Raw genomic sequence first — 23,829 nt, 5'->3', positions numbered from 1 at the left:
AACTTCTCGAAGGTGGTTGAGAATATTACTATTGTTCTATTTTCTATTTTGGACTTATTCTATTATTTTTTTTCATTAATTTGAAATTTTGTACTATAATAACAGTCATATGGTTATATAGAGGTTGATGCAATTTTCCTTCTGAATTCAGTAAACTTCATGGACTAGTTGCTTGTGGGGGTGAGGACGGTGCTGTTGAATGCTTTGACTTGAGAATGAAAACTTCAGCTGGTACACTTAATGCTATTGCACCTGGTGGTGAGATTAATCCGGTGCTGCTCTTGCTTTCTTCTCAGTTATTTAGGATTTTCGGGTGCAAGTACATGGAGATAGATTTGTGAGAATCAGAGTTTGCCAATGCCTATGGCACAGGCATCCTCTTAAGGTTAAGAGAGGTAAAAATGAAAAAATAATTAAATTGGAGAGGTATTGTTAAAACAATTTTAGGTTTAAGGGGGGGGTTTAAAAGTGGAAAATAATGAAGTTGGAGTGGTATCATTAATAAAGGGGGAGAAAAGGAATGACGACAAAGTGGGTTAAAGGAGAAATATAGTAAAGTCACTACAAAATTTTAGGTTTTTAGAGGGGTAAATAGTTGTATTACCGTCGCAATAGATATGTGTATAGTGACGGTCAAAAACCGCCGCTAATAGATTATATTACCGTCGCTATAGATATGAGTGAGTCGCTTTGAGACCTATAGTGGCAATCAAAAACAGCCACTAATTAATTTTTTACCACGTTTATGAATACAATTTTGAATGCCTATCGTGGTGGTAATGGCCACCGCTAATAAGATTTTTTTTTTTAATTTCTTTTATTTTAAAATTATTTGTAATTAAATACATATTTTTATACAACCTGTCAATTAAACACAATTACTTAGTAAATCAAATTAGTTAAGATTCAAGTATAACAAAATAATAAGTCGATTGAATTAAGAGTCAATGCTTATAAATCCATGTTTATCACTCAAAAAACAAAAACTATCTATCATGGTTGTTGTTGTGGACATTGATCATTGTCGGGTTGATTTTGCTGCTCATCAACCTACAATTCATATACATTAATCAAATTAGTCATATAAATAAATATTTATTTATTAATAAAATATTTTAAAACACAACATATTATATTATCAGTGAGAATTTATCTTTTTCATTAGAGTAATGATCAATTCTTTGAGTCTCTCCACCTCAGCATATCTCACAATCTGTTGTTGCTTCAAAGACTCTAGTTTCTTCTTCAACTTATGTACCTCAGCAGAATCACTAAAGGATTTTTCGGAATATGATGCAAATAATTTGCTAGGAGTCGGTCCCAGGCCGACACCATGAACACGACCATGTCTATCAGGACCCAAGACCTAAATACCACTCACTGGGTAAGTTTTTTGCAATTTCCTAATCAGCTCTACTGCACTAGGTTGGAAAGTCGAGAAGATGATCGGTCTTTCTTTGGCATACTCAAACACCAACTGCCCAATGAATGAAATATTAAGATATAGAATATTTTAAAACATATCAGCTGATGCAGTCGACAAATTTATTCTAACTATCAATGAATTTCTAGAATTTTAGAATATTACTGAATGAATTTTTATTGATTCTTAGAATACAATTACATGGCCCTTGAGAAAGCCTAACTAAAGATAAATTCAAACTCTAACTTGTCTCATCCTAATCTATGTGAATTCTATGGAACTATCCTAAATTTTCATGAGAACGTTATAATGTATCACATTACACCTTACCTGCCCAGGAAACATGATGAATCCAATTGTGATGAAGAGTAAATAGCTTAACTCAGATAGGCCAAGACTAATCTATGCCAAACTAAAATAAATAATGTATGCACCCTAGTTGGCAAAAATTGAAGCATAACACACATGATAAGGAAAAAGTAAACATAAGTATTACTCATCCTCCATGACTAGATCTATAGGGTTTTCTGATAAACTTACATGTAAGTGGAAATATCGGTACTTTGTGCAACAAATCGAGTTTCAATTACTGATAATTCAAAGTAGATGAGGGTGAGAATCCTGCAATGCCATTTATTGCCCTCCTTTGAATTTTGGTGTTGAAATCAACTGAACTTTGAGTAGGTTTCAAACTAGAAATCTAATTTCTTTGCAGAGAATAAACTTATTGAAGAAATCTCCCAATTTGAGAAAGAGATCGAGATGCCCTAATTCCACCAACCATGAACAATAGGAAAGAAAAGAAAAAGGTATGGAGCATTTGCATCCATGTGGCATACATTACACCTATCAAACAAATGGACTACTCACATCGTATCTTTTAACAAACCTTATAACTAAATCATGATGCTCAAGATTATAACAAACCTTATAACTAAATCAGTGGTGTGTGTGTGTGTGTGTGCGCGTGCATGAATAGTGTGTTAAATGATCCAAGGGGCTGACAGGGTTGTGGCTGATAGTATAGATGACTGAGAATATGCAGTTTGCTGTGATGGACAGTCTTTCTGCACCTTTCTTTATAGAAAACAGTGGTGATCTGACATACATGTATTCATGCATTCAGGGCTAGTGTGGTTAGTGTTTTTTCTCTTATTAAGGCTAAAGATACCTTCTATGTGCACCAAGAAAATCAGAAAAATCTGTTTTGGTGAACAAAGAAATGGGGAAAACATCGACCATATGGATACATAGAAGCTGTGAAGAGGACATGAAAATCTGTTGCTGCTGTTTTTATTCTTTGTCTCATTGTGTTTCTGCTGTCACAACACCGGAGATAGAAAAAGGACTCAAGTTCTAGTGCTGGGAAGCATGAGATTGCAAAGACAAACATAAGCATTATAACCATAATCCCAATCTAAAAGAGAAGTAAATTTAAGAACCAAAGCCAACCTAAGAAAACTGAGAAGCATAAAAGAAAGTTATCCGACGTAAGAGTTCCTGTCTTGTCAAAACAACATATGTCAACCTGAAATAAAGAAAGTTATAATATAAGCTGAAACAGTTTAGGGGCCGCCCACACACACAAACTCTGTGTCCTTGCGTTAATCCCATAAATGGAAAGTTAACCATTCATTCAATAACAGAACATGTGCCAAGTGGAAGAACAAACATGTACTCAAAAATTCAATCTACTGCGCTCCAGAATATTCCATCGGTGACTAAATTATAGTATTAGTAAAATAAATAAAAAAATCCCAATTCCAGTAGTCTATGTTGTTGTAGGCATTAGCATCACAACTACAAAGAAGGAAGTAGGAAGGAAGCATCAGAACAGGACAATGACCGACTATAATTATTGAAGTAGATACGACTGACCTTTCTAGCAAAGGGAATTCGGAATGGCTCACTGCAGAATATCCCACACCATGCTAATGCAATCAAAGATGTATTAACAGCTATTGACAATTCCATTGGCAGCTCGGGGGGGTCACAGAGGTAATAATGAATGAACAACTTAAGAAAAGCTTGTATTTGCTCCTTGTTGGATCCTCTAACCCCTACCACAAAGACGTAGAGTGTAAATAAGGAAGACATTGAAACATAGGGAGTATCATTAAATACGGTGAGAACAAGAGAAAATCCCAGAGTCGACGCATATTACTTCAAGTTATTGGATAGCTGTTCCAGAAAAATCGGAGGTCACATAGCACCATTTTAAGTACATAACCAGCAGCGATGATGGCAAATATAACTAAGAACAGAATAAACAACCCACTTTCCCAGCTGTTTGCTGTAACCCAAAAAATGAAAAAGGGTTGAGAAAGACTAGCCAAGCAATTTTTTGAAAACATGGAAGGCTCATTTATTACAATTAAGCATTCTTTAAATATGGATTAGAAACCATTTACCCTCTCAGTGGAAAATAAAATTGTCCGCATCAGTTTTCCTTGACTTGCCTCAAATCCAGTTCGTAGCACAATTGCCAAGCATCCACCATCGGGGAGTTTTCAGAGGAAAAGACTGACTCCAACAAAAATAAATTAATAAATAAGTGCACATGTGAATGATGTTAAAACAAGAAAGATACATAGTCTTTCTTTGATAATGAAACACCCCCCAATATCCTTGTAAAACTGAACTGAGCAAGATGCCACCCGCACCAAACAAGACAAAGAAGGAGATTGATATGACATGGGCAAAAGATGAATGGAAAAAAGAACAAATGAGAAGAAGGAAGATAGATGAGAAACTACATTATCAAAGAAAAGGCTATGGAGTAGAAGTTCAATCATGAATTTTCTTGGTCGTGTAATCTAGAGCTCACACCCAACATTCTTTCAAGTTTTGTTTGCAATATACATACAGCAACTGTTTTTATTGAATACGAGCTAATGATCTCAAAAGTGAGTTTCCAAGTCCATGATCATTTTTCCTTCAAGTCAGAGTAGAGGTTTAAAACGGCAAGTTGACTGACTATATTTATGCCTTATTCAAAGATGGAACTTAGGGGAGAAGCACATCCCATATGTTGTATTTATCACAAACAAGCAACAAATGCATGCCAAAATTTGAATATATATAGAAGAAAATACATAAATAAAGAGTATATCATTTCACAGTTCATACTAATAAGTAACACCATATAGGCTCAATGGCTCATAGCTACGTTTTAGCTGTACAAATACCCCTGACTTATGCCTTAAACTATGAAAATGCCATCGACTTGAAAAATGCTTTTGAGTACACAGTTAGCAAGTTAGTGATTGTTTGAATCTTGGAAACTAACCGCCAAATACCAAAAAACCGCCGCTATTATTAATAGTGATGGCCACATGTACCGCCACTATTGGTGGTGTAGCTAAAGGCCATATGAACTCTTTTGCTGTTTTTTCAAACGATCCTATGCATACTTGTGGGTCATATGGGTCTTCTAGACTGTAATCATTGCAGGAGAGGTTTTAGGAGGTGTTGCTGCTGTTTTTATTCTTTGTCTCATTGTGTTTCTGCTGTCACGACACCGGAGATAGAAAAAGAACTCAAGTTCTAGTGCTGGGAGACATGAGATTGCAAAGACAAACATAAGCATTATAACCATAATCCCAATCAAAAAGAGAAGTAAATTTAAGAACCAAAGCCAACCTAAGAAAACTGAGAAGCATTACAAACAGGGTTACATACATATATAGCCTCGTTAGCTATGTAGAGGTGCACACATAGCCATAGATGCTTTTCACTCGTATCTCAATGGAAAAGCATCTAATTTTACATACATATATAGCCTTGTCAGCTATGTCACTTTTACTTCTACTTCTGCATTTTCCTTTAATCAAATAAGGAGCTAAAATAAGTTATAAAAAAAAAAAATGACTCAGTGCTCATAGAATCAAAGATCCACCACACCAATTATTCCAAAGTTAAAAGTTAGGCTAAAGGCTAGAGGGGAAAGGGAACATATATGGAAACAGAACCAAAAGAAAGCTTATAGTAATACCCACTAAAGTAGTCTCACATTTATCCATTCTTTAATAAATAGATCATTGTTTAGATCCTTAACATCATAGGTCACCCGCAACCAAAGTATATCCGCCTTGAAATTACAAAAAAACAGTAACAACACCAAATAGAAATAGGTAACACTCACTAAAAATACATTAATTAAGGGCAATGTAGCATTAAAAGTATTGGGCAAAGTCAGAAATGAGATTAAAAGAAACAAAGCAAGAAAAGAAAAGATCACACATTACATCTAACCCCATTAGAAAGAAAAGCAAATCAAGCGGCAGAGATCAGCAAATCATAAAAACATGTCTATTGGCATGTATGTTTGTGCTTAAGATAAACATGTCTATTGGATGATCCTTGTTGCGAATTTTAGTGGATAAAAAATTAACTAGAAGTAGCTCATACCTCTATCAGCTTCTTCAAACAGATTATAGCCCTCTCCAAGGCTTCGACATCTTCATCTATCCCCAAATATTCGAATTGGAATCTGCAAGATGGAGAAATATTTTGAATTATACCCAAAATCATATTATTCTTAATTATGGAAATAATGTTTTAGAAAACATTTACATATCTAAAAAGAAATCAAAGAAATGGGAATAGCTAGCCAATATAACTTTTATCCTTTCATCAGGATACACAACTGCACACTGGTGTAAATCATGGATGCTTCTATAAAAATCTTGTTCACTTGTGTTCCTAATTTCCATAAGGTAAGTTACATTGCACTCCAATAATTGTTCTATTTGTTCATTCAAACAGATCAGTGATCCTGGGATTACTAACTTCCCGATTTTCTGATCATTAAAAATGTTAAAACAAAAGGACAACAAATTATTAAAAATGTAAAAGCCATTTGATTAAAATGCAATCAAAGAAATGGATTCCCAACAGAGACAAAAGAATAATGACGTACAGGCCAGCCTTAAACAAGATTGCAACTCAGTTTCTTGGAGATGATCTTCTTGTGGATAGGATATTTATTCTAATTCTGTTAATACAAGAAACTTTTTAATCAAATTAATCTAGTTTTATGAAATGTGTTCAAGTTGTCTAGTAAATAGACTTTGTAACCAATTAGTTGATCCAAGTTGTCTAGTAAATAGACTTTTATGTAGACATCTGCTGATAAGCCTTTTGCTTAATAAATCCATTCAAATGAATGGCATTTAAACCAAATTGTCGCCACTATAATATTGTCGCTAAAAACTCACAATTTTGTAGTGAAAATTTACTCTACAAAGACATGGATTGAACCTTTTTAGTGCTAATTTCCATAAGAGAAAGCAATGAACAATCCAGATTGACATGATCATGGTTTTCAGTGGTGTTGAAATATATGTTTACATTTGAAGGTTGAAAGCAGAAAATAGAACTGACCTTCATGTAAAATCAAGCTTCGTCTTTAGCTAGCTGGACCCTATATCCATGTTTTATATCTGTGTGAAATCAACAAAACCTAATTAGTAATCTAGTATATTATTCACATTTAAAAGCACAGATCAAGGTGTCTATGAAATTTGCCTTGAAATAGCAATCTAGTATATTAATTCATATCTAATGTTTACTAATTAGTTCATCATTGATTTGAGCATTTTGATTTCAATCTATAAACTAAGTGGAAATCGCCAATCTATAAACTGGAACAACTGAGATCTATTTGATCTCAAATCAATCTGATAAAATTGATTAAATCGAATGAGAATCTGCCAAGTTTTTTTTTCCTTCACATTTAAGTTTTCATGTAATTTAGTCAGATTTAATATTACAGCATTATTTTAGTTTTAAGTATTTTTTGGGGGAAGTAACAAGCAACAATCTCCAGGTGAATGTAATGTTAAAGTATTTATAGTTAATCGTCCCTAGAAACAAAACCATATTAAGGCCATGTTTGGTACGTTTACAAATGTAATTGATATGCACGGCAAATGGTTTGCAATGACCGATTTACTATTGCTTGGTAACCATTGGGAAATCTCTTGCAAATCTTTTATTTGTGAGTAGTTGATCTTTGCAATAAAAAATTTCATTTGCGATTTTGCAAATGATTTACGTTATTTTATTGTGCTTTAAATAATTTATTGAAATTTCTTAAGAATTTGGGTGATCCCACTACAAAATATGAGGTATTTTGAAGCGGTTTTAAACTGCCACCAATTTCGACTAAACCGCCTCTAATATATTTAAGGGCGGTTTAGTCAAACCGCCCACTATAGTGGCGTCGTTGATTCCTTTCAGTGGCCAACTAAGGGCGGTTTTAAAATCGCTTCTAAATAATGATTTAAGGGCGTTTTTTTATATTTTTAGAGGCTATTTGAAGACCGCCTCTAATAATAATAATTTAATGGTGGTTTAAAAACCACTTCTAAAGAATATGATTTAAGGGCGGTTCTTATATTTTAGAGGCTATTTGAAAACTGCCTCTAATAATAATAATTTAAGGGCAGTTTTAAAACCACCTCTAAATATTGTTATTTAAGGGCGGTTTTTATATTTTAGAGGCAGTTTGAAAATCGCCCCTAATAACAAATTAGTTTAAAAAAAAAAAAACAACATTAGAGGCAATTCAAAACCGCCTCTAATGTTGTAAAAAAAATTAATAAAATATTCATTCCAAAATAAAACCTACAATTATATAAAGAAAAAGAAGTGCTATTAGCACTACAAATTTCACTTATCACTTCACTTGTTTATAAAAAGATACCACAACCCATAAATAAATATTTTACCAAACATAAACTAGAATCTACTAAACATGCATCTACGAAATCCAAAAACAAATTACGCATTCATGAATATGTTTACTATAAAAAAAGAGACAACTCTATGAATTATAAACAAATGTTATATGTTTTTTGGATTTAGTGCGCACTTGAAGCCAATCATCTCTCATGCTCCACCCCATCTCCATGCTCACTTTGGCAAAATAAAATAGTAAATCCATAAATCATGTGCAACCAAAACATACCTTAGAATATGTCATTTGCAATGATCTCATGGATGGCGTCACTGACAGCTTGATCCTCAAGTCAAACAGGTAGCTTCATTGCTACTTGTTTGGGTCCATCTATCCCGAATGATAATCAAATGAGAAGCCTAATGTTGCCTACGAACACACTGAACAAAAGGCATGAATGACCTAAAATTACACGAGACAGCTTCAATGGACTGTATGGTACAGAAACAAGTCCATAATTCAAAATAGAGATCAATGTGCCAAAGATTTCTTAGAGAATAGGAGATGTCACTGGGAGAAGAATCTCCACAGCTCCATAATTACCTCTTGCAGCAGCAACATGTATTGGATTTAGGCCATGCTGTGGTGGAAAAACATGAACAAAATGAACAAGATTAATCAAAGATATTCCTACAATTCATAATGCTATAAAAACGCAACCCACCCCTTTTGGTATCTCTTAACAGATACACAGATTGAAAGTTCAGAGTTTAAAAACAGCTATAACACCAAAAGTATATCAATTGCTGATTCACAGGCTCCCCCTATATAATAACCAATACATATCAACCAAACTCTATGAAATAACCAAAGAATATGGCTTAAATCACAACAACAATCTGCTAAATTAGATTTTAGCATAAAGCATTATTAACATGAGAAGGGAATATTGTCAAGTACTCTAGCAACAATGACAACCCCATATGCATATGGTCAGAGAAATTTTTTAGCACTTTTTGCAGAAGATTTAAATTTCTTTTGGTTTCTACTAGCTATTTTGTTGACCCTACATATAATTCACAACGAGGTCGTCACTTCCGCTGATATTTCCAATAGGGCCACAACAATCCATTGATTTATTAGACCACACCTGTTTAAATTAAAACTTCCATACGAATGATGGAAATATAGAGGAATTATTTGGTACATTTTTGTTCCCAAATTAGAATAACATCCCAAAAGAAACAAATTATTCGCCTCCCACAGTAGCGATTGCATATAAATTTATTAGGGCTGATTTTCCACTTGCAAGTCATGCATGTATTGTGGCAATTACTAGTAATTATGCATAAGTTTTCTAATTTTATCCCCTACATAATAAACAATTATCAACATTCAAAACATTCTTGAGTTTTTGCATAAAGGTACCACTTCGATTTTACGACTGTTACTCATACAGAAGAGAATGACAATGTAAACAGAGAAATATAGCCATAATGCTCTGACATTACATTAACAAACAAAGAACATAAATATATATGGTAGTATCTGATTAAAATGAAACTGGTTCAGATAATAAGTCTTCTCATCTAAAACTAAAAACCCATATTTGCAAACTAGACTCCAATCATCTATACAAGATAGATACAAGTAAAAAAATGAGAAATGACATATAGCAACAACCGTTATTGGCCGTCGCTATAGGGTAGTCTTTTTATAAAAAAAAAATTACTCTTCAGCTGCAGTTTTGGCCGTCGCTATAAAAGCTTTTGAATTTTTTTTAAAATTTTACACTAGCCCCCTCAAGTATTGCTGAATATTGGAGATACGCCTATGCTTTGAAATTGATGACCTTGACCCCAACTACCAATATGAAAAGACCCAAATGCCCACTGTACTAGAATGCATTGTGTTACTATTACTAGACTGTGATACAAATTCTTACAGAACAAAAAAAATAAAGTAATGGCTACACACTTTGCCAGTCAAAGCTCCTCTTTATATTAACAAAGATGGAATCACAGCGTAATCTGTGTGCCAGAAAAGATCTTTTTCTACAACACATTGTAATGTAAACATCCTCCTCCTTAGTAATTGCACTAGGAACACAGTTTTGTCACTAGAGCAGCAGCAGGAGCAAGCCCATTAGAGAGCTACTACTCTAGAGAGGTCCTCCTAGAAGCAAATTTTTCCCCCTTTTTTTTTCTTTCAAGACCTCCTAAGGAGACCTTGCAGTAGATCTATCAAGTCCCCAGCCGAGTGGTCAACATGCTGCATTACTAGATTCTGACATATAGCAGCACCCATAAAAGGAAATAATAAGCACAATTCACCATCATGTATGCATGCAAGATAAACAAATGTAATTAACAAGCACCACACAAAAAGACGAGGTAACTTTAAAACTGCTTTTATACTCTCCCGTGACGTGGAGCCCTCTGGCCAGTCCAATCTACCCCTTCTCACATACTTCTCCGCGTGCCAGCTGGATAATAAATAGATATAAATATATACATAAGGGGATCTAACCACCAGATTTATATAAATTTAGTAGAATGAAAAGGGGCTTCAACGAAATACGCACTCTACTCTCTTCAACATGTGCATAGGCAATGGGCCTAAAACCCTCTCCATCATGGCTAGCTGTTCCAAATTCTCATGGGTCTGAAACAGTGCTACTCCCTGCAACAAAAACAATAAAAAATAAACATTATGTTTGACTTAGGATTTTGCTCTCTAAACCACATATATCATATAGATAGACAACACACCAACCAGCAATTTGGAAATACACCCAAAAAATAAAAACAAAAAAAATCAAATAGTTAACTAGCCTACCGAGCATAGCTCTACAAGTATACAACCAACACTCCATATATCAAAAGAGAATAGCTTTAGCTTTCACTGAGAAGTTCAAGAATTCTAGTCTAAGGGTGATATTAACCTAACAAATGAGCAGAACCTATGCATTAATGGTACGTAAAGTTAAGACATGTTTTGATGTCAATTCTTATATATCTACTCCTGAAAATAAGTGAGATTTGAGAATGCCGTTCTCCTCTAATAGTGGTAATTCAAAAAATTTCTAGGTGGTTGAGGGAGTTGGAATTGCTAATTGAGATGTAAAAATTGTGAGATAACAAGATGTTTTATTTTTGCTGAAAGTGTGAATCCCTATCAAAACAGTGTTTGTTCCCTACATTTGCCAGGTATGTTATTCTAATTTGAAAGATGTTGATGGAGCATGCCTAGGTAATTACCCAACAATAGGAGGTGAAGGTGAGCTGATTAGAAACCATAAAGGTGAGCTTGGTTGGATTCAATACTTCCTTTGGATTCTCATCAATAAATAAAGTTGAAAATTTTCAACCCTATATGAAGGAATCAAACTGATCATCTCATATAGCTTTCTGTAGGCCTTATTTTCAAGATAGATTCAACATTGGTTTATAATGCTCCTAATAGATTCTCATCTATTTTTTATTTGAGAATGTCGTTCTCCTCTAATAGTGGTAATTTAGAAAACTTCTGGACACTGTTTGAAATGCTACCTTTATGTCAAACTAGATCTTCCACATGGGGCTTTGTAATAAAATGATAATCCACAGATATAAGTAATGCGAAGGCTTTTCATTCTAAGCATGAGAAAGCAAGTGGGATGGTGATATAAATGTTGGTAATGCCTGTAAAGTGAGGATCACACAGTAAGTCAATGTGGCTTTTCATTCTAAGCATGAGAAAGGTTGTGGGTGTAAAATTGGAAATCAATCTATGTTTTTCACTAAAAAAATACTAAAAGCAAACCAATCTTTCTTCCAAGTACAATTTCACACAGTTTTTTCTTCTATGATATCCCTCCACTAGTCACCATATCAACAAATAAGAAAAGAGGAAAATTTGGTTGCTTACAATGACCAAGAAAATAAGAAACTTGAGAGAACAAAACTAACCTCTCCGACAATCTCATTGTCAGATGTAAAGATATTAGGCAAAAACCAAGGAACATATGTTCCAACAATTCCTAATATTGATCTAGTTATGGCTCCAATTATCACAAGTGACTTCAGAAGCATCCATGCTTGTTTGAAATAGTATACCAATTAGTAAGCACTCAACAAAAAGAAGACACTACTCGAAAGAGAGTGCAATTACAACCACTTTTCAAGAAAAAGGTATTTGTACCAAATTCATCCATCTTCTTAAAACAGAAATGAAAACCTGAAATACCCATATTGCCACCAATAGCATGTATGTTTTTTCAAATAAATGCCCAGTGGAAGTCTTAGAAATAGATAATGGTAGAAGCAAGTACTAAAACATTAAAATATGGTATTGGATGCGGCATTGAGAATGAACAATAGTAACTTTTGTCAAACTTCGATTAGCTCCGAAATCAACTCAGGCATAAATGGCTGTGCAGTTTAAGAGAGGAGTTCACCCCATACAGTACACATGAAATACACTTGAATCATCACCTTCAGTGGCATAATAATTTTATCAGATACACATCTAACAGAGCTCCTTACGGATGAGAACCAAATAACAGAAAATGGTACAAATAACTCAAAATTGCAAAACTGGAAGAGTGAGTAAAATAGAAACTTGATGAGTTGCACTGGTCATTGTACCCATAGATGTAGCAAAACATGTAAGGAGAGAATAGAAGGCCACCTGAAATAAAGGTCTTATCTATAGTGAAATAACTACATGTGACCAGAATATAGATAAATAACCACCTAAATAAAATGAACCTTAGAAATCTTTGTTATGAACACTGGCGCTGCAAGCTAAAAAATTTGCAGAAGTTCCTCTGGTGATGGAACAGATATACAGAAAGCATTAAACCCTTTCTTGTTCAGAGCTTCAATCATCATAAAACCTATAACAACCTGAAACAGGCACTTGTTAGTCACAATATCGGAAGAAAGGGAATCACGTATAAGTTTGATCGCAACATCGTCTCAACATGACAATACACTTGTAAAACGTAACCCATTCATAAAGCATGGTAAATTGAGAACACGTACTTATGACACCATTGTTGCCCATGCAGCGCCAACGTTGCCATATTCTAAGAAACAACATAACACAATATCACCAATGCCTTCAAAGGTCCCCAAGAATCTTTCATGCCTAAACTAGGTACCACGAGACACATGAGAATATGGATTTAGTAATGCCATTTATGACATTGGCAGTCCAATGCCTTCAAAGGTCCCAAGAATCTTTCATGCCTAAACTAGGTACCATGAGACACATGAGAATATGGATTTAGTAATAATAAGAATGCCCAAAAAATTCATTTATTTTAGCATAGACATTGTTGTAGATACACATTTCCCAGAAATGTTAGCAAATCTACCTATACATATGCCTTATCGACTACCAATATGAAAAGACACATTGAATTCCAAAAGACAAAATTCTACCTATACATATGCCTTATTAACTTACTATGAAGTGCAAAAAAATAAATAAATAATTAAAACAGAAATTATTTGTGTCAATTGGTATGTTAGCAACCTACCAACATAAGAGGAGCTCAACGGACAAAAAACTGAAGCTTAATTAACAATAATTCTTCGTCGACCACTACCATCTAGCTTCCCAAACCACTACACCTTCAACAAAGAGTTACTTGTACTACCATAGACCTATCTAAAAAGGAAGAAAGAATGCTAATATCTAAAACAAAATGTCTCTATTAATGGTGAAATAGACATAGACCAAGCCAATATGCCAATCATAACCCCTTACAAATATAACATCTCTCACATCCTTCTCTTCTTCCCTGCCATAAGAAAAGTAAATGACATTCATACTTAGTGCAATCTAAACTAATTAAAAAATTGCATGTAAGCATAAAGTAGGGAACTCACCAATATAAAAAATGGTTTAATTCTGAACTAGACATTCGTTTGAGCTCCAATGTCACAAGATTGTCACGGGATTCTTTTGAGCACCATTGTATTTACAAACAATGTTAGAACACAAGTATGGAGTCAAAATGAACATTAATTGAATAATTCATTGCAAATTAAATAAATAATTAATTAAACTATGAAATTGACATACTGATGAACGCTCATTAAATCATTTGTTGCAAATTGCGAGCTCCAACTTAGTAATGTTTAAAATCAGGTTTACATAATCATTATTTTAGAATAAGAAAAATAAAGTAAATAATATTCAAACTAAATTAAATTCAAGATCTTCTTAAAACCTATCATAAACATTAAAAAATCAATCAGATTCATGTAAACATCTTCCAATAAGAATACAAGGGTAAAGTTAGAAAACTCATGACCCAACTTAAAATATTAGATGGATTCTCTTCTAATTAACTAGTTTCAGTATTGTAAGTCTTGAAATAAAAAAAATTAAACCAGTAAGGAATTATGTTTGTTAGTCCTTCTAAGGAAATTTTACTGAGTTAGATTAGGTAATTGAGACTTCTTGAAGTCAACCATTAGGATTTCATGAGAACAAGAAAATTAGATATACATAAATATTTTTCACTAGCCATGGAACCACCTTAGGAGTATTTGAAAATAAAAAAAGCTTTAAGAACCAAATTTGAGAAGAGAAAGAGTGGACTTACAATCGATGAAGAGCTGAACAGTTCACAATCCATCCCGAACTACTTAAATCCACAAAATTTCAAACAAAGATTAGAATAAAATCTCTAAAACATCCAATCTCAAATTAAAACTAAAAATCTTCGAAACAAAAGAAGAGACCATCAATGAGGATTTGAAATTACCTGTAATCTTTAATGTTGTTTGAACTTTGAAGATTTAAGAGAAATCAAAGAGTGGGAGAGGAAGATGGTTGTAAGAAGGAGGATCGAAGAGTGAGAAAAGGGAAATCATGCCCAAAAATAAAACCATCATAATTTAATGGGAATCACAAGTCTTGCAGGATTCAAAGTAAGAGAGATGGAGAGAGAGTATGAGACAAAGGAAAAAAGGGAGATCGAGAGTTTCTAGGGTTCCCGCGAGAAAATCACCCCCAAAAATCAAACAGTTGGACCAAAATAGACCTAGATTCGTCGGCAGTTTTGCAATAATCGCCTCCCTCAATCATCTCTTTGAAGGCGTTTTACCAAAAATCACCTCTATTTTCTGATCGTTTGAGGTGTTTCTCACCAAATGCCACTGATTTAGTCTCTTGGAAGGTGGCTAATCTAAAACCGCCATTGAGGTTGCTGTTTAGGCGACGCTTCGTTAAATCGCCCCAAAAAAGGCCTCTAAAAGCCCTTTCTTTTGTAGTGTCCATGCAAATCATTTAATTTCCATTGTAACCATGCACCAGTAAAATTGATTTCAGAAAGTAATTTGCATTTTCAAAAGATTATAGCATGCCAAGCAGAGCCTTTATTACATTATTTTCTCGGGATTTGGATACAAAAAATGGTCAAAACTAAAATTACTAGCATAACTAAAACTGTTCTAGATCTTCTATATTCTAGCTACAATGTATAAATTCTCCTAACTTCTATTTACAACAAATCTACTAATTTAGAGGTATTTGATTATCCAAATACTTGAACAACTTATAAAATAATCATTTAGGAAATAACAGAAAATAGTGAAGGTGTGCTATTTTGGGACTGTAATTTGAAGGTTTCCATCCATGATATTCAACATAAATTTATACACCGACAAAGTTACATTATAGGAACGGTTCCTATAATAGGAATGGTGTCCATGTGGCTTGTTTCAGTCGAACTTTTAAAACACATTGGGATCATGTGTTTAATCTCCAATTAAAACATGACATGTAGAACCCCCCCCCCCCCCACCACCACACACACAAAAAAAAAGAAAAAATACTAACGAATGTAATTACTAGGGCTGCAACCCGGGTGAGCTGGCCTGAACTCAACCCGGACTCAATGTGATTGAGAACTTGGGTTGAGTTATGTAAAAAATGAGTTAAGCCTGAGTTCACTACGTGAAAAAAATCCCAATATGACGAAAAGATTTATGTTTTCAAACCGTCAATTTTTTTTAGTTGAATTTGTGGGCTTTAGGCGGCAATTTTTTATTTTTTATTTTTAATAAATAGAACAGAAAAAATAAATAAAACCAAACTTTTTAGTGTGGGGGAGCTGAGGAGAGGAAGGTTCTCTTTCTCTCTATCTTTCTCGATCGATTTGAGATTAAAAACCCTAACCTACTAAACAGGAGTTTCTCTCTCGATCTCACATCTCTTCTATCTCTCGATCTCTCTTGATCTCACATCTCTTTCGATTTCGCTCGATCTCTTGTTTTCTCTAGTTAATCCTCTCCATCACTCTCGTATTTTTCTTCTCTCTCACTCACATCACTCTCAATCCTTCAATCAATATCTGATTCGAGTTTAAACAACTGGATTAAGGTTACAAAGCCAATGAAGGACACGAAGACTGCGTTCAGGTATGAATCTAGGTTTTCTTAATCTCCCAATTTTTTTCTCTGCAGATGTTCTGTTTTTACCCTGAAATTAAACCAATCTTTCATCATGCACGCTGATTTGATTGAGAAACGAATGGATTTTTACCACACAAAACCTAAATCTAAATTAAGAGAAACCATTCCAATTTTAAATCTCTTATCTCTTTTCTTATTTGTTTGTGTGAATTAGATTGAATCACAAGCCACCTTTTACTTAGTGTTTAACTTGAATTTTAGGATTTTATCTCAAAAAATTGTGGATTTCACATTGTATCCAAAAACCTACTTATTTCGATACTAAAATATGTGTTAGTTCAGATATTCATGCTGTGATTTTGAATCCCAAATATTTCATGAGTGTAGGATCTAGAGTTTTATTTTCAATCAAAAACTCTATAATGGATTATTGGTAAGTCAAAATAAATATTTTATAGTTCTTGATATAATGTAGTTTAGGGTGTATGAGGTGTATCAATCAAGTCCTTGTAAGGGAAGAATAGTTAGAATAGGTGGAGTGATATGAACCTTCTTGGATTAAGACCTTCTCTTGATGATCTCTTCTAGGAATCCTTTTATTCGAAGGCTTCGAACGTTCTAGATTGTTTTAAAATAAATTAAAATGTTGATCGGACTAAAATCCCAAGGAAACTAAGTCCTTGAAACCTCAATTTAATGACACCACAATGATTGATCACTTCCTTGATAAGTCGAAGATTCATGTCTTTTCTTCAAGAACTCGAATGAAAACTCATAAAGAACCCATAAAGAAAACATGAAACAAAACTAAAGTTTTCTTTGAATAAACTTCAAAATCTCATAAGATGTAAATTATCAATTGTGTCTCAATTACAAAATGAGATCCCCTTTTATAGACAAATTAGATCAAGATTAATTCTAATTAGTCATTGAAAAAAAATAAAGAAAGTCTAATTAGTCCTTAGGAAATAAAGAATTCAAAACTAAGGACAATTAGAACATAAAAATTCCCAATTAACCCTAGCATTCAAATTGATCTCTTGCATGAAAAGATAGTTAACCATCCTTGATGAAACTTTGATATCTCCGAAGTTAGCCTTAGAATCTTCTAGAATGACCTCTTTGTATTGGATTTCCACAATCAAGCCTTGCAATTCCTCTTCCATCATCTTTGTCCTTGCCCTAGTCATCGGACTGCCAATTCCTTGCAATGGTTCTTGAGAAGGCTTGGAAACAGCAACTCGATCTCCATTATGGAGTGCATAGGATCATAGTCTTGTTGAAAGAGAAGTTGAGTTATGTGTAGTTCCTTGAATACGTAAGATAGTAGGTACTTTAGAATAATGTTTTACGGTGTAATTTACATCTTGTATTTAAAATTTATATTGCTTTTGAGCTTAAATAAATGAAATTATGCGGATAAAATACTTATTGAATCTTTTGTTGGATTTTGGAGATTGACTATCTCGAATTGGTTTATATTCTTCGTCCTTCATTATATTCTATGATCTAATCGAATTACGTATGTAACACCTCTCAATTGTATTGAGAGAGAGAACTTAAGTTTAGGTAGGAACCACTTAAATATATCACATTGGTTCTAGGCAATTCTTTAACCCAAATTAAAAGACTATATGTGTAAAGGAAAACACTACACAAACTATACAAGTAGGCTTGTAGTTAGAAATTCACTCATTGGAAAACTTCTGAGCATTTTGTGATGACATTCTTTCTTTAATCAGGAGTTGAAGGGTATTGTTTCTGAGAATTATTGAACTGTTTGTGCATTGAGAGAATGATACCTGTTAAAAGTTGAAGGAGAAACTATTGAGATGATGAGATTAATTTTATTTCAAGTACATTTTGGTGGTTTTGTGTGCATTGGCTGTTAGGGAATCCTACTAAACCGGGATACCTTGGATGTTTCAGACTCGGACTTTTTAAGATTCTATCTGGTACAGCAGGTTCAATATCTATTGTTTGTTCCCTACTACCTTGGTCCAATATGTGTTTGGAATGTCCCATTTATCTCATTGAAGATTTTTTCATTTGTTTGCCAGCATTTCAGAAAATCTTAACCATGGATAACTTTATGGCTAGGGGTGTCACTTCAGTCAACTTCTGTGTTCTATGTTAAGTCTAGTAGGGAGTTGGTCAACCATTTGCTTAGTCATTGTCTCTGAGATGCAACTAATGTTGGTGATGAAGGTGGCTTTGCTCCTAACATTCAGGTCAGCAACTGCTTTAATTATTTGTTCCCCTTTTTTGCAAGGATTCTCATTTTTGAGAAACTTGGACGACAATTTCTGTATATTTTTTGAAGATGCCATTGCATCCAATGGCTATTGTGAACTTAATGAGAGCTTGCATAGCAAAAGAAACCCAACAGTGATTGTTTTTTGTTACTTTCCACGCAGCACATTGCCCTTCGATGTCTAAAATATCCCTCACTCCCTTGTTTAGGAATGAGGCAAACATTTCTTTAAGATTCACACAAACATACTAGTGAGCTTCTTGGCACAATTCAGAGCCCAATTCCCACACACGACCACAGTTGTGAACTCAAGGCAACCTCGACCATTGAACTCGTTCAAAACTTAGTTCCAAAATCCTAGAATTAAGCAATGCAAATTATCATACTAGTTAAGGGTTGCACTAGCTAGGCCACTGGTAATGCACCTCACCATAAACCCCTCCCTTTACTGTCTAATTCCTAGGAGCATCACCCAAATTATTGGGGAAGGAAACATGAATGATGAATCCTCTATCTTGAGCCACTAGCCTACGATGTACAATTTTTATAAATCCCTCATAGCTAGCTTGTAGAACTGCCTAGAGAAAAACTAGAAAACAAATAAAAGCACTCATTATCAACATTAATAACAGCTCATCAAAATCAGGGAAAAAAAATAGATGGAGAAAAAAAAAAACAACTAATTCACTCTTTTTTTTATTAAATTCAACCCTGTATGAGCCCTTTACAGCTATCCAACAAAAGATAAACCTTTCCACTATTAAACACAGATTATAAGCAATGTATCAAATTGAAACTCCAATTCTAGAGACTATTATATAAACCATACAAGCAAATCAAAATTACTAAATATGCCGCAAAACAACTCTATTAATTACCAAAGCATGAATCAAAGTTCCATCTCAATGACAGGGATAATTCAAATAAGATGTCTTAGCAACCATCTTATGCTTTTTCATTTTGTAAATTTAGATTTGTATTTGTAAGTGTTTGTATCAGCAGCAGCATACTTATTTGCATCGAAGCCTTATCACAAATACTTATATCTGTCTGTATATGGTCGAGAATGAGGGGTTACAATAAGATGATGGCCATTGTTAAGGCTTGAGTTATTTTTATATGTTCTGTTTGTAGTAACTGGGTTCCCTCCCTGCTAGGGTTGTAGACCAAAAGATAAAAATCTATTAGATGAAGTCCTCATTTATGACAAACATTGGATCCTCTCTAAGTATCCTAACTGATGGCATGTCCACGTTGAAGGTCTTCTCTAATATTTTTGTAAATCAGAAATACCCTCTTGTATTTTGAGATTGATGACATGCCTCCCTTGACTTATGACTTCTCTTTGAGACTACCATAAATGACCTAAATGCTATCATTTTCAACGTCTAGCTGATTTTCTCCCCAAGACACAGTCATCCACTACGTGAAAATCACAAAATTTGACAATAGTTCTGGTTACCATTTTTGCTTTTTTGTTTTTTAAGCTTTGTGGTTTATTTTGGTAACTATATTTCTTTGAAGAGTAAGGCAATTCAATGTTTCTGGTTGGTTTGAAATAGCTCACTATGAAATTAGAAAGTCTAAGGCCTAGGGCACATGGACTAGATGTATAAAATTTTTATTTGAAAAATTGAATTCCATGATTTTAAGTTCAAATATATTTGTTAATAGGTCTTGTAACCTTATTTGAAAATGAGGAGTTTGTGACTATTATGTCATTGTTTGGGTCTTGTGCTGATGAAATGACTATATTAATCATTCAGATGGATTATATGAACACTTCACATCTAAATTTTATTGGTGGAAGCAAAGCTATGGAGGTTGTGATCCAGCAATTGAGATCCTCAAAGGTATTTGCAACTATTTCATTGAAACAAAAGGTGTTACGGTAATTGTAACTATTAAAATGGTTTAGTGTAGTCACATTTGAATAACATTATATTTCAGAACAGGATTTTGTAACCTCAGCCATTGAAAGCATGGTGTGGATATTGAAAAGCTGACCACATCAAGCAAATCTTGTCAAGTCTATTGCAAATGGAGTTATGTTTGACAAAGGTATATTTTTTCATCCTATTATTGTCTATCTTCTCTGATTCTGTATTTTGTTTAATATTTGGGTTTCTACTTATGGAGAGAGTGGAGAAAAATCTCTAGCTTGGTTGCATATGTTCAACAATTAGTTGGTTACTTTTTTGTTATAATGGCAATTCAATTTTCTATTTACGATGAGTTTTGGTTGAATATATATCTTAAAAGTTCAGGTACACTTTCTATATTTTTTTGTGATTGATTCAAGTTGTTGAATTAGAAGAAGGTTCATTCTATGAGCCTATTAAAATGTGACTCTATTGTGGTAAGTAGAAACTGACTTAACATTGTTAAGAGATTATATTTTTCTTTTTGATAGTATAAGATTCATTAAACCAAAGTAGAGAGAGAAATGAGGTCAAGGATACCTTAAATGCTAAAGATCTTTACTTGCTTTACTTGCAACCTCCCACCCGAAGATAACACCCTAAAAAAGAGTTCCTTGAAGCCATTAAAAGAAATTGCACCATAAGAAAATGAGGCTTTGGGTTTAAGGAAATTTTGCACTTTTTCTCACATAGACTTCTTACTGTTTAATCTTGAGTTTCAACATGAACATACATGGATTAAGGACAAAACTATGCTTTGAATCTCACTTGAGAAACTAATTATGAGTTATGACTAGCATCCCCAAACTTTGTATCTTCATCATTTGATATATATCTCATTTCATTCTACTTGTAGAACATACTATGGAATGATGATGTGAAGGAAAGAATGCAGTGGCGAATAGAACCATGGATTCAAAGGGAATTGCAGGCTAACCTTGAGGACTCGGATCCATCGGTTATTGTTCACCTAGCCACATCACTCTATACATTAAGCCTTGAAGAAAAGTTCAAGTCCCAATCAGAGCACCTTGTTGTTGAAGATAAATTCTTCGAAAAGTTGAGACCTTTCTTGCATGATCGGACTGATATATTTTGCCATGAACTGAGGTATGGTACATGTATATTCTATTTTCTTGATTTTTTTTTTTTAAATTTACTCATGCTGAAATTAATTATTGTTGATTTTTCACTTGCATGCGTAATATTATCTAACAATCACTCCATTCCATCATGAATTTTAAGTTTCCGTTTCTCAGTTGCTCGCTGTAATTGTCTATGCACAACTCATTCCAACTTGTTGCATATCGTGAAACTGCTTTCAAATGGAAGTTTTCCTACTTTTAAAGAGAGAAATAAATACCCAAAAAAACATTTAAAACTACATTTTAAGTTAGTTATCCCTAAGAATTGGGCTTGAATCATTTGAAATGAGACAAAGCCGATAGTCGTGATTGACCAAACGTCAATCTACCCACTAGATTAGGAATGTGTATCGTGATTGACCAAACGTCAATCTACCTAGATTAGGAATGTTTAACTATATTGGGAAAACGATTATTCGTTGAGTAGTCAGGCAAGTTGACTCATTAGTCATCGGGCAATTTTACTCATGAGTCTTCAAGAGATCATATTTTTACTCATTCTTGAGTCTTCAACTGTTAATCTCACAAACACTACAACTCCTTCACCTAACGATGATTCACATTCTCTCGATCAATTTTCCATGTTGTTTAGGCAGCCTTATCATGGGGACTTACCCAAAGCATAGTTTGATTGGAACCCGTCTCACGATAGAGCGTCTATGGTTTTCAATGCGACACATAGGAACTTGTTTGTACCAACCCCTTATGACATAAAAAATGAGGTCACTTTACCTTGAAGGATACAACTATTTTGTTTTCGATTTAACAAGACACGATACAGTTCAAATACGGGTAATTCATGGTTGTTAAATAACATTCTGTAACATATTTTGATGGCTTGATGTTTTGACATATAGTCTGTTTGAAGTCTTTCATATTCTGGATATTGTTGATAGATACATTGTGAGTTGGCACGAGGAAGAATACTGCATGGGAACTCACCTTCAGAGCTCATTGAATGATTCACTGAGACCATTGGGAGACCTCCCAAGCTTCCTAAGTGGATAATCTCTGGTGTTGTGGTTGGAATGCAAAGTGGAACAAAATCTGTACACCGCATTTTTTAAGCAATTATGTGACGTAATTTCATTTCTAAGTGTTAATTACTTCAATTAGAACTTGTTTAGTGATGGAATTTCAATATATAATATGAATTTTGAGTTTAATTTAATTTGGAGTTTGTTTTATGATTTTTGTTTTGTTTTTTATATATTTTTTTAATTTTTTTATTACTATTTCGTTTTTTGTGATTGGTAAATTAAAGAATCACCCTATTATTTGTTGAACCTCCATATTCGACGGTCATATTCTATGATTTTTTTTTAAGCTCATTCCCCAATAATTTGATAGTTTAGGGCCGTCAAAAAAAAAAATTCTACAAGAAAATATTTGACCGGCATATTTGACAGGATGATCCGTCAAATTTCTGAAGATACAAGCAATCCAACTCAACCCGAACCCAATGCTATATTAGGTTTTTTATTTCATCTTATTATATTATGATTTATGAACAATTAATTAAATATTAATGTGAACTTTGATTTAGTATGGTTTATCCAAATATTCTCTCAATGATGGATTTAAGGGTTATATGGGATTTTATTTAATAGTAGTTTTATTTTTGATTTTGTATATCTTTTTTTAAAATATTAAATTTGTTTGCTAACCAAAATGCAATTAGGGTTATTCAACAAGTTTAAGCTGCCCAACCCAAGCAAATCACCCAAAATTATTTAAACTTGGGTTAACCTGAACTCAATCCAATTTTAGAATATCAAGCTTGGATGGTTAACCTAGGCCTAATGGCCAGGTTGAGTTGAGTTGGACTTGAGGGGTCTGCTTCTTGCGTTGAGCCTGAGTTTACCCTCCAACCCGCCCAGTTGCAACCCTTAATTACAAGTGAGATCTTCCTCTAAAATTTTATGAAGCTCTTGAGTAGTTTTGTCTTCTTCTTCTATTATAAAAAGTTGATCAACATAGGTCCCTAAC

The 23,829-nt window shown here is 33.8% G+C and overlaps 2 protein-coding genes across 31 annotated transcripts; one reads left to right on the top strand and one right to left on the bottom strand.

Annotated features, from left to right (window-relative positions):
• Positions 1–913: 913 nt before the first annotated feature.
• On the bottom strand, positions 914–15,701 carry LOC147394408 (serine/threonine-protein kinase AFC2-like). Of its 20 annotated transcripts, none has more exons than XR_015181479.1 (13): positions 14,869–15,701; positions 14,707–14,745; positions 13,985–14,057; positions 12,842–13,896; positions 12,056–12,580; positions 10,690–10,787; positions 10,488–10,590; positions 8,397–8,745; positions 6,809–6,867; positions 5,834–5,915; positions 3,835–3,946; positions 3,302–3,716; positions 1,073–2,951 (listed from the first exon to the last, which is right to left on the bottom strand). XR_015181479.1 is itself a non-coding variant. In XM_086454164.1 (9 exons), the coding sequence occupies exons 5-9, from the start codon at positions 12,176–12,178 to the stop codon at positions 8,512–8,514; spliced, it is 384 nt and encodes a 127-aa protein (XP_086310290.1). In that variant the 5' UTR covers positions 12,179–12,580; positions 12,842–13,896; positions 13,985–14,057; positions 14,707–14,745; positions 14,869–15,697; the 3' UTR covers positions 8,393–8,511. The 20 variants fall into 20 exon arrangements, 14 of the variants coding, with proteins under 14 accessions (XP_086310290.1, XP_086310288.1, XP_086310281.1 ...); XR_015181480.1 differs by having other exon boundaries at positions 3,302–3,483; XR_015181484.1 differs by having other exon boundaries at positions 3,302–3,946; positions 8,397–8,534; positions 8,709–8,745; positions 14,869–15,696.
• A 475-nt stretch (positions 15,702–16,176) lies between these two features.
• LOC147394407 (uncharacterized) lies at positions 16,177–23,027 on the top strand. 11 transcript variants are annotated; one of them, XR_015181500.1, is made up of 7 exons: positions 16,177–16,525; positions 18,262–18,474; positions 18,620–18,750; positions 20,540–20,626; positions 20,724–20,834; positions 21,552–21,805; positions 22,737–23,027. XR_015181500.1 is itself a non-coding variant. In XM_086454171.1 (7 exons), the coding sequence occupies exons 5-7, from the start codon at positions 20,814–20,816 to the stop codon at positions 22,846–22,848; spliced, it is 387 nt and encodes a 128-aa protein (XP_086310297.1). In that variant the 5' UTR covers positions 16,183–16,525; positions 18,262–18,474; positions 18,580–18,750; positions 20,540–20,626; positions 20,724–20,813; the 3' UTR covers positions 22,849–23,027. The 11 variants fall into 11 exon arrangements, 1 of the variants encoding a protein (XP_086310297.1); XR_015181498.1 differs by having other exon boundaries at positions 18,580–18,750; positions 20,729–20,834; XR_015181496.1 differs by having other exon boundaries at positions 18,262–18,483; positions 18,580–18,750.
• Positions 23,028–23,829: the final 802 nt, after the last annotated feature.

The sequence above is a fragment of the Akebia trifoliata genome, chromosome 9 (assembly GCF_017979445.1).
Source record: "Akebia trifoliata isolate Shusen 1 chromosome 9, ASM1797944v1, whole genome shotgun sequence".
In the NCBI taxonomy this organism is placed as follows: domain Eukaryota; kingdom Viridiplantae; phylum Streptophyta; class Magnoliopsida; order Ranunculales; family Lardizabalaceae; genus Akebia; species Akebia trifoliata.
The sequence above is the reverse complement of the archived record's forward strand: the minus strand, read 5'-3'. Positions and strand labels throughout refer to the sequence as shown.

Coding starts and splice junctions, on each gene's coding strand:
- LOC147394408 (XM_086454152.1), bottom strand. CDS start 12,178: ATGCTTCTGAAGTCACTTGTGATAATTGGAGCCATAACTAGATCAATA. Junction 10,788..12,055: donor ACAATGAGATTGTCGGAGAG/GTTAGTTTTGTT, acceptor TTTTTGTTGCAG/GGAGTAGCACTGTTTCAGAC. Junction 10,591..10,689: donor CACATGTTGAAGAGAGTAGA/GTGCGTATTTCG, acceptor TTTATTATCCAG/CTGGCACGCGGAGAAGTATG.
- LOC147394407 (XM_086454171.1), top strand. CDS start 20,814: ATGGAGTTATGTTTGACAAAG. Junction 20,835..21,551: donor TGGAGTTATGTTTGACAAAG/GTATATTTTTTC, acceptor TTCTACTTGTAG/AACATACTATGGAATGATGA. Junction 21,806..22,736: donor ATATTTTGCCATGAACTGAG/GTATGGTACATG, acceptor TATTGTTGATAG/ATACATTGTGAGTTGGCACG.